The sequence below is a fragment of the Propithecus coquereli genome, unplaced genomic scaffold (assembly GCF_000956105.1).
Source record: "Propithecus coquereli isolate 6110/MARCELLA unplaced genomic scaffold, Pcoq_1.0 Scaffold155, whole genome shotgun sequence".
Classification (NCBI taxonomy): domain Eukaryota; kingdom Metazoa; phylum Chordata; class Mammalia; order Primates; family Indriidae; genus Propithecus; species Propithecus coquereli.
Window position 1 is genome coordinate 4096116 of NW_012139969.1, and position 10918 is coordinate 4107033.

Below are 10918 nucleotides of genomic sequence, written 5' to 3' on the forward strand. Positions count from 1 at the left end.
GGGGAAAAGAGAATAAAAAATTTGTAAAGAGTTTATAAAAAGTTCATAAAAATCTTGTGTGGTCAAAGCTGGCAAATATTGGATATATATTTTTATAAGGTTTTATTCATATTAGCTTTAGTATTAATAATACACTGATACAAAAGTAAAATTTGGTTTTCTCTTTTAAATAATATTTTCATGTAATATTGATAAAAAATACTAAAAGGTTTTCCTTACCTTTTGAGTTAACTACAAAACAAAAGAGAGAGAGAGGAGAGAAAGAGGAACAGATTCTGTGTGCCTCATGTAATTTTTATTAGGTCTTTTGATTATCTGGAAAACTGAGTCTTCTTGTTATCAAAGAATAAAGGTTTTGCCTTTTAAAATCTTTTAATTATTATTTTGGTTAAATGAATGACTATTGTTTCATAATGACTGGTAATCCTATTTTTGATCAAGTGTTTTGAACCTTTATTTTTGACAGACTTCTCAAAATCAAATTTCAAATTCTAAATTAAGTTTTTTTTGACTTTGAACTAACTTTTAAACATTCCTGAAGGGCCCTTGGAAGTACAAGAGAGACATATTAGTCTTATTTGGTATGTTAAATATCATATGGAAAGCATTGTCAAATAAGAAATGGTGTTTAATTTTCTTTGAGTTATTTCTGTGTAAATGTGTTATTCATGTGTTCCAAGATTGGATACGATTCCTAGAAATCTGTTATGTCTTGGTATATAAATGCTATCAATCATAATTCTAATGTTAAGTTTTGTATGCCACATAAATAACCAGACTTCCTTGTTGATTGCATTATTATTATAAGCTCTTATCAGATACTTAACCATGGCCATTTTAAGTCTTGTCTACAGTAAACTGCTTTACCCTGATGTTTCTTCTAAAAGATTTTTGCAAGCAGCTATACTCCTAAAATTTTCTGTCTTAAATGTTCATGAGAAGGATAAAAAGCCTTGGACAGGTAGTCTGAAATTCAGACCTCTGCTGATGACTTTGAGATTATCCAATTGGACTGGTTAAGAATTTCAAAAACTCCAATGGAAAAAACTTGACTCATAAAACTACTAACTCAACAATAAGCAGAACAAGAATTAATTACATGGGAATAAACTTATATGAAGGATTATGATTTTTAATGGCTTTTTTTGTTTGAAACATTACTGATTATTTTTATGTTTTGTTTTCCAGAGTTAAAGAAATTTTTTCTTAAGCTTTATAGTGGTTGGGTAAAGTATACCACTGTGAAAACGATGGAAACATTTGCTTTTCTCTACCTTATCCCTCCAAAATTCTTAAAACTATTCATGAGTATTCTTGTTTATGGCAATATAGTTATTTACGTAAGTTCAAGAAGAATCTGTTCATCACATAACAGAACACAATTGGAAACACTGGTTATATACCAAGGCCTTAACGGGAATACCATATTTTCACATATGACAGACAGCTGTAAGGAACTGAGGTTAACGTTATGGAGCTAATAGAAGCCCCTGGAGAAACTGGGCTGATACCTTAAATACACAGTTCACTTGGTTGCCTTGTGATAGGTAAAGAATGTCACTTTCTGACAGGCTGAGGAACTTCCATATATTCTGGGGACCTCGAGAGAGGAATTCACCCAATTCGTACAATTATTACAGACATAGTCTGAAGGCAAATCAAATCCGTGACTTGGCTTCCTAGCCTTGAGAGGCTTTTAAATGTCTAATCTGAGATTCCTTATGAAAAGTTCCAGCAAAGCCAACTTGAAAAGAGTCTATATAGAAAATCACTATTCTTATTGCTCTTTATGAAAATAATCAGGCCAAGTTAATAAAACTAACGTATTTTATAAACAAACCAGTCTTCTAAATATCTTTGGTAGAAAGGGGGGAGTAGGGAGAGAAAAATGTTTCAAAAGAAAACTACAGTGCACCTGTTATTAGATTCTAGTCCTCTTCATTGTTTTTGAGATGTTTTTCTTATTATCTGGACTGAATCCTGAATTTTTTTTTTCCTTCAATATCTGGCTGTGACTCTTCAGACAAACGTTTTCAATTTTTCTCCTACCCTTCTGACTTGGAAGCACTAAAAATTAAAACTGCCTTTTTCCTAAGCCTCTACGAGCCTCAACTTGGCTTTGAAGAAAAATTACCACAACAGCTTGTGTTTGGACAAATTTTCACACAAACTACAGTCCAGGAAAATCTGTTAGATTGCCACTGGTCTTCTCAGCTGACTGCCCTCCAGACTCTAAAAAAAACTAGTTTATAGATTACTCCAGGCATTAACTTTTGTTTTTCTTGTGTTTCCATAGAAATGTCTCTCACTAAAGATCTGTTTGCCTGCATCATATGTAGAGGCCTAGCTTTGACAGCCCATCTACAATGCCAGACACAACTGTTTAATTCGACTGGCCTATTCCCAGAAATGAGAGGCTAGTTTAATGGGATCCTTTGCCATCCAGCTACTAACTTAATTTTTCTCTCCACAGACACCAACTCAACTTCGTAGTGTGTGAAACTTCGAGGAAAGTTTCAGAAAGGGGAATGTTGGGGCATGGGGAACTGGGTAGATGCAGGGCAGGGATCACACTTTTGATGTTTGAGTCGTGAAAATGTATTATCTGTTTAAAATATGAAATAAAAACTTTAAGTGTTTTTATCTGGCACTTTTGTCCTCAAATACCCATTTCTACCTAGATGCACACCTCAACCTGGTTATTTAAGGCTTTTCTATCCCATTAGCAGTGCTTCTCACTACTTGGTTTGACCCAAGTTTTGGCAGGAATTTAAATGAGATACCCAAACTTGGTGTCAGAATAATGGATATTCCCTTCACATCTTCACTCAGACATCCAGGCTCTGCTTTAAGTCATCATTAGGCTAAGCAGCCTATATTAAAATTAAATAATAATCATCATTAGGCTAAGTAGCCAATATTAAAATTAAATAATAATAATAATAAAGTCAGATCCTATGTCAACATTATCAGTAAATAACGAGCTGATTCAGCAAGAACGTGCACAAGGACCAAAGGGAAAGGAGGCTACTGCTCCCCTGGCCCTATTAGTCTGAATAGAGGCAGCATGGGGTCTCCATAAGCGGCACAGTGTTCTGCATCCCTCAAGTTTTATTCCATGCCTTGTGGAAGAGTATCTGCAGAATCGACTGCACACGGTGAGGACGGGATAGCCCTGCACCATCTGTACCATAACAGACCACACTCAGGCAGTGCTTCTGGCCTGTGCTTGGTTCAGAGGCAGGGATGGGGGTGGGTTTAGGGTAAGGGTAGACTGTTTGGCCCAGAGGACTTTTCTCTGGGGAAGCTTCAGCTCATTTCTCATTTACAAATGTCAGTCATCACCCCTGCCTATAATTCAGACAGAATATTTCAAGCTCCCATTGGTGGAATGGTACCCATTCTTTAAGAAAGCTAGGGGAGAGGGGTCCTAAACTTCTCTCTGTCACTCTGGTAGGAGGACCAGTTGGCCACTCTGGACACCCTATCCCTATTTTACCTAACAACTCCTCTTTTATCTGTTGTAATATTGGGGATTCTGGCTGACCCCAAAGCATCTGCCCGACATGTGACATCATCCAGTTTTCAGTGGAGTCTTTCTGGGCCTACAGAATGGAGGGCTTTCCATTGCTAAAGCCATCAAGTGTTCAGGAAGAACTGTGCATACATTGGAGGAACTAAGAATGGCACCATCAGGAGGAGACCAGATTAACCCAACAGCAGAGAGCAGGGAGCAAGAACAAAATGGTATCTTGACATCTGTCAGCTCCTGAACACTTTGTATGTGCTGGGCCCTGGGCTAGAGGCTTGGCACATACTCTCTCCAATCCCTGAGACCCAGAGGTCAGTAGTGTTGTTTCTACTTGTAATCTGGACCTCTGTCCCCGCTGGAGACCTACCCCTAACACTCCATTTAATGTGTGACCCCACTGATTTTCATGATTTCAGTACCCTGTTAACTTCCTAGCACTCATCGAAATTTGTAATTCTTTTCCTTGTTAACTGACTTTTTATTACTTTCCCCACTGTAGGTGTTAAGCTCAATTGGAGGAGCAACCGTGTTAATCTTTTCCACTATTTTATCACCAATGCCTTGCACAGTGTGTGGCAGTGAGCAGTAACGATGACTCGTTGTGTTAGTTGATAATTACATGTATTACTTAGGTTAACTAATAATTATTTAAGTATATGTTAATTAAGAAATCTAAACAGAGTTTTTATGTTGGGAATTTGTTCCAGTGATTAAAATGAGAAAAATAATAGACAGTAGAAAAATGTACATACAACAAGGCAAATTTCATCAGGTTTATGTTAGGTTTCATTTTAAGATTTCAAGAGGTCCTGGGGACAGAGTAAGGGCCCCCAAAGTTTAATGCTGCCTTAGTTAATCCCATTCTCGATTATTTTCAGGAAAAGAGGTTTCACAATGAGTTTGTAACTTGTTCTTTTGTTCATTTATTCATATACTTAAAAACCATTTATTGAATAATTTTAATCCATTAAGCACTGAAGATACAAGTGCATATAATGCTCAATCTCTCTCCTTTAGCAGCTTAGACACATGTCAAAATCACTAATAATACGATAAGCTTTTAAAAGACACAAATAGAAAGTACTTTGAGAACACAGTTTGCCTGCAGTGGGAATAAGGGGGGAGGGTCCACAAAGAGTCACATCGAGTTGGAATTCAAGGCTGGGTGCGGTGGCTCACGCCTGTAATCCTAGCACTCTGGGGGCTGAGGCAGGAGGATCGCTTGAGCCCAGGAGTTTTCGGTTGCAGTGAGCTATGATGACATCACTGCACTCTAGCCAGGGTGACAGAGCGAGACTCTGTCTAAAGTAAAACAAAAAACCAAAAAAGCCCCCACAAAACCTTGGAATTCAAGCAAATTAGAAGCTCTCCACCCTGTTTCAAGGCTGAATCATACAAATATCTGGTGAAAGAGGATAATTTACCCAATCCAATTATTCTCTTGTAACAATATAAACTCCAAGTGAAGTTCACAAAATGAAGCCTGTAACCACAAGTGGAAAAGAAAAAGCAGTTTAGAGCAAAAGGACAGAGAAAGGAGCATAGTCTAATTGTTTAGTTCAGGGCAGTACAATAGCATTATAAAGGAAGGGGATGGACTTTCAGCACCTGAACACACACACACACACACACACACACACACACACACACACAGACACATGTACACACCCATTATGTCATCCTTCCTCAGTGAGGGCAACACATCGGTCCAGAGCTTATCTCTGAACATTTGGAAACAGTTACCTCGCTTTAATTTATTGAGTAAGTATGAAACTGTCTGCTGATGTGTCCCAGTGGAAGCCAAGTGGTGTCCCAGCTGGGGAGGAGGTGTCAAAGCCCACACTGAGTGTGGGAGGACGGCGGAGCCACAGGAAACACCCTGCGATGGAGGTGACGACTGACCAGGGAACGTGCAGCACGTGAGGGGAGTTCTGGGCAGAAGGGAGCTTCTTTCCCTCCAACAGAAGGCGCATGGGAGCATGCGCTCACACTTTCTTAGGCTCTCCGCCATCAGCTCTGAAGGGACTCAAGAAATTCAAAGTAAGCAGCAGAACAAACTAGAGGTGGGAGACAGGAGCTTGGGGAGGTGCCAAGAATTCTACCCTACCTTCGAGGCCTTGAGTTCTGGGGATTTGCCCAAGGAGGCTTCATCTCCTCATTTTATCTGTACTCAGTTGTCCATCCCAAGCCGAAAATGAGAAAATTGTGTGCTGGATTCAAGATTAATTTCATTTGCTCAAATCCAACATATTGAGTCACCAAGTACCTTAATTCATTTACACATTTACTTTAAGAGCCTCTTCAAATGGTTACCATTTTGCTAAAGCAAAGCCAGACCCAGCACAGCACTCCAGGCGGATGTGACAGTGTGTGCACCCATGGAGGACAAGGCAGCGGGCCTGCCGGGTCAGGGAGGAACACGTCCCAGCCTGGCCAACACTGGTGGCCTGCAGGCCTGGCGGGAAGCAGACGATGAAGGGCCCGGACTTTACTCCATAGGCAATAAGGAGCCGCAGATGAAATTTAAGCAAAAGAGAGGCACACCCAGATTTGTGTTTTGCAAAGACAGTCATTTTGGAAAGAGGAAGTGAGGAAAATAAACTCAGAAAAGGAGAGACTTATAGCACGTGGGTTTCTTTCCATCACATATAAACAACTCTTTCTGTTCTGATTAACAGTCCAGCCTAAAAAGCTAATATTAATAATAAACTCCTATGTAGTATTTATTGTATCCAACTCACTTCATCTTCATGACAATCCTCTGTAAAATGAGCATTAATAATTCCTACTGGATTCTATTGCCGTAAAGATAAATAAATGAATGAAATCGTGTATAAAGGATGTAGCACAGTGTCTGGCACATGGCAAACTCTCAGAAATGGCCCCTGGCTGGCTTGCATCAGCTCCAACACCTTCCTTCTTTGTGTTTTTGAAGCAACCTATTTTTTTGCAAGGCACCTACTCAAGTCATCTTCCTTCTTAACCACACACATTTTTTTAGGGGAGCAGTAGGTGGGCCTTGGGGTGATACTGACTCTTCCAGGATCATTCTAGTCTAGAAGCCTGGAATTTCTGAAACACTAGTCACCAGAGAGCTATGGATTTTTTTTTTCCTAGTGCTTTACCTATGTGACCCCATTCTTTCAAATGCCTGCTATACCTTCAAAGCAAAGTTTCATCTGTTTCCATTAAGTTGTGAGCAAAAATAACACATACACATCAAACTATGAACATTTGGAATTTTTTTAAGAATTCAGTTTAAAGCTGAGATCAAGTCAAAAAAAATCACAGCATGGTTATTATTAATGTGATGCTTAATGACAGAAATTATGACTGTGCTCTCTGTTAATTAGATATAAACGCTATTTCATTTGCACAGATGACAATAGTGACTGGGCAGGGCTAGAAGTGTCTCCCAGACCTCTCTGAAGACTGGCCAGATATTCCCATTTGATGTCTGGAGGGAAAGGTAGGGGTGACGGAGGCAGAATTTGGTGGGCTTCTGATACATTCTCTTGTTTTAGGAAACAGCAGGGTGAGAGCTCTACTTGCCCTTTCTCTTCAAGACCTGTGCATATGCAGTCATTAGCCTAAAGCCAACATTGGGATCCTTCAGTCCCTGTCAAGAAAGGGAGTGTCGGCCGGCCGTGGTGGCTCACGCCTATAATCCTAGCACTCTGGGAGGCTGAGGTGGGAGGATCACTTGAGGTCAGGAGTTCGAGACCAGCCTGAGCGAGAGTGAGACCCCATCTCTACTAAAAACAGAAAGAAATTAGCTGGACAACTAAAAATGCAGAAAAAATTAGCCGGGCATGGTGGTGCATGCCTGTAGTCCCAGCTACTTGGGAGGCTGAGGCAGGAGGATCGCTTGAGCCCAGGAGTTTGAGGTTGCTGTGAGCTAGGCTGACGCCATGGCACTCTAGCCCGGGCAACAGAGTGAGACTCTGTCTCAAAAAAAAAAAAAAAAAAAAAGAAAGGGAGTGTCATCCAGCACCAAGGGCCTGAAGATCGACTTCCATTTTCTCCGCTCTTCCAGTCCCCACCAAGCCAGTCCTAGGATGTCCACATCCTTCCTACCCCTCTTCCAACTCTTGGCTCTAAAGTGCAGAGGAGCTCCGGCAACAGGTAAACACAGACTCTATCTGGAGTTGGAACAGAGCACTCAAGCTTGCGATGGGTATGCCTGGTGCCTTTACTTGGCTTGGTATGAGGAGAATACCCTCCTCTCTGGGCTACTCTTTTGTGGGGTCATCTCACATCCTTATGTAATGCCTGTCACCTTTCATTAACTTCTGTTGCAGGCCTGGCTATTTGTTTCAACTTTATGTGGCCAGGAGAGGCTTGGTGGGACTATTCCAGATGCAGACATCTGTGTCTCAGGGAGAACTGCCTGTGAGTAACAGCTTTCTCAGCCACAAGTCAGGGAGGCAGAGATATCAATTTGAATTCTGGGCTTCCAATCAAATATTCAGAAAAGGACACTTCACCCTTTGAAAGATGCAAAGAAAACAGAACTTCAGCCGGGAAGCAAATGCACTTCTGATTATTTAAACTGAAGTTCTAGAGAGGAATGGGATAGTTGGTGGTTCCAACAACTTCAGTGAGGGAATTTCAGGCAAATGCACAGAGAACAAATACGAAGTAATATCAAAGTCATCTTTGTAATATCAGATTCCTATCAGTATACTCACACCCCGGAAAATGTCTCAGCCTTTCAGCAATTATTATTTGCAAGCTGTGTTGCCCTACAGTCTTGAAGGTTTTAATCAATTAGTAAGAATCTATACTCGTGTCCTTATAAGTGTTTGTCTTTCACATCATCAGCTCGGAGACACTTAATGTGACACTAAGAAAACATGCTTCCCCATTGAAGAGACCACATTTCATCTTTCTTCCAAGTCCATACCAGCCTATATTGACACTGCTAGCTCTCTGTTAACTGTATTATAATCAGTGTCCCTTAAAGCCCTGCTACTCACAAAGTATGATCCCGGGACCAGCAGCATCAGCACCACACGGGAGCATGTGAGAAAATCACTCTCAGGCCCTTCCCCAGACCTGCTGGATCAGAATCTGCAATCCTCCAGTGATTCCCACCACAGTGTGAGAACGCTGCCTGCAAAGATCATGTGACTCTCGCAAACCCAGAATCCATCAAAAAAAATGAAAAAGCAAAAACTGTTGCATAGAAAAGTCAAGTACAAGTACAATGGGATATATGTGGGCACACACAGTGACAATACTGCTAAATGCCAGCATGCTTACTGAGTGCCAGAACCTGCTATAGGGTCATGATTCTTCACCACAGCACAAGAGGTAGGTGCCATCCTCCTCGTTTTGTAGAGAATGTACAGAGGCACAGAGATATTAGTAACCTTTGCAGGATCACACAGTAAATCAGTGGAAGAGATAGGATTTGAACCCAGGCAGTCTGACTTCAGGGGGCATGTTCTTAACCATCACACATTACCATCACATTAACCATTACCCAGCAGTGTACACCTGCATTCAGGAAATAAAAGTTGGTCAGGACCTGAAAGAAAAAGCCAGATTGCTATCCAGGCCATCATTTTAGGCTCAGTAACATTTCGAAGTGGAGACCATATGGCACTCCCTTGGGTATTTTCCAAGGATGCTGAGGCTCAGAGAGGATATGTGAAAACCAGCAGTTTTTCTAAAGAAGTGGGGAATTGGAGGCCAGAACATGTCTCAGCCTCCAGGGTACTTCCCTTCATGCTTCCTGACTCTTCTATGCTGCTTCCTAATCCTCTCAGGGTTCGCTCTTCCAAAGATACTTCACACACATCAGATATCGAGTGGCAGCTTCTTCCACTCTTAACTTTCATTCAAAATCTGTGACTATCGAGCCTGCTTTGAGAAGTTATCTTGCATTCTATTGGAAATCTCCTCATTAAACAAAAGTCAAGGTGGGGTGGAGGTCATGCTTATAAATCACACTTCAAGGCCCTAATATTAAACTGTAGCAATTTATATTCAAAGGATAACAGGAACTTTCGGATGTTACAGCCAAAGAGCTCTTTCTTTGGTGAAAATCAGTCCTGCCACCTACTGAGTGTTAATTAATGTGGAATCTTAGTTTGGGCTGCAGGTTCATTCACCTGCTAAATCTTAGCTCCACTAATACCTATATGGATGAAAGGAGGTCAGGAGTCCAGGCCCAGATTAATGTGGAATTTGTGCCATTTCATCTAAGATGCCCATTTTTTACCAAATGGTGCTTTCTGTCAACGTCGAGCATCCCACAAGGATTGTCTCCCGCCCAGAATGTTTGCGGAACGCGGGTGGGGAGTTCCTGGAACAGACTTCAGAAGCCCACGGAGGTTGAAAACTCTTCCTGTTTAAAGTACAACTTCTGCTATAAAAGGCACTAAACGACTCTCCTTTGGAAGCCTGCCCCATCGGAGGGAGGCGAGATAAAACGCACTATTCCCTTCAAATGCCACCCCCATGACACCAACCATTTCTAGACACAACTAGCAGTGTTCTTTCCATAACCTCTACTCCACAGGCAAGGAAGGGGCTCCAGATCTAACCGGGAGAGACTGCTGTGTCCCTGTGAAGCATGTGGCCTAAACATGAATCACTTAATAACTGAAGTGCCAGTGTGGGACGTGGAGACTCCCAAAGATCTTTCCAGCACAGTCAGAGCTGGCCAAGCCACACCATCTTAGCCCACTTCTGGAGCTCATGGTGCGGGGCCCCACGCAGGCTGGGGGAGGTAGCAGCCCACTGGCTGGAAAACAGTGGAGTCAGCAGTCACAGATCAGACGCCCCAAGAATTCACCTGGATACCCCAGTCCAGGACTCTTACCTTGCACTGACCAGACACACAGATGGCCGTGCCGTTCTGGTCACAGGGGGTGCCATCGATGACCTTCTCAGCTTGCCGCACGTAGAAGCGGTAGCCCATTGCCTGGCAGTTCAGCTCACACTTGCGATTGCCCTTGACTATCAACATAAAAAAACAAAAAAGAAGATGAGTTACAAGCAATATCATCTCTGCAGAGTCAATCAGCACCTTTTTTCTTCCTATATTTTTTATTGAGATAAAAATTCACATAACATAAAATTAACCATTTTAATCAAAGTGTTCATAGGGTTATATGGGCAATCATCACCATTATATAATTCTAAAGCATTTCCACCACCTCAGAAAGAAACCCCGGTCCTGGTGGCTATCATTCCAATTCCTCACTCTCCACAGACCTTGGCAACCACCAAGCTACTTTTCGTCCTATGGATTTGCCTATTCTGCACATTTCATAATCATATACTTTTTTTTTTTTTTTTTGAGACACAGTCTTGCTCTGTTGTCTGGGCTAGAGGGCTGTGGCATCAGCCTAGCTCACAGCAACCTCAAACTCC

The 10918-nt window shown here is 41.6% G+C and overlaps 1 protein-coding gene across 1 annotated transcript in view; it reads right to left on the reverse strand.

Annotated features, from left to right (window-relative positions):
* The window catches only part of THSD4 (thrombospondin, type I, domain containing 4), a 655655-nt gene that overhangs the window by 351635 nt on the left and 293102 nt on the right, over window positions 1-10918 (reverse strand). The window contains exon 6 of the mRNA XM_012640568.1: window positions 10365-10501. Coding sequence (XP_012496022.1) covers window positions 10365-10501 — 137 coding nt within the window. The remainder of the gene's footprint in view (window positions 1-10364; window positions 10502-10918) is intronic.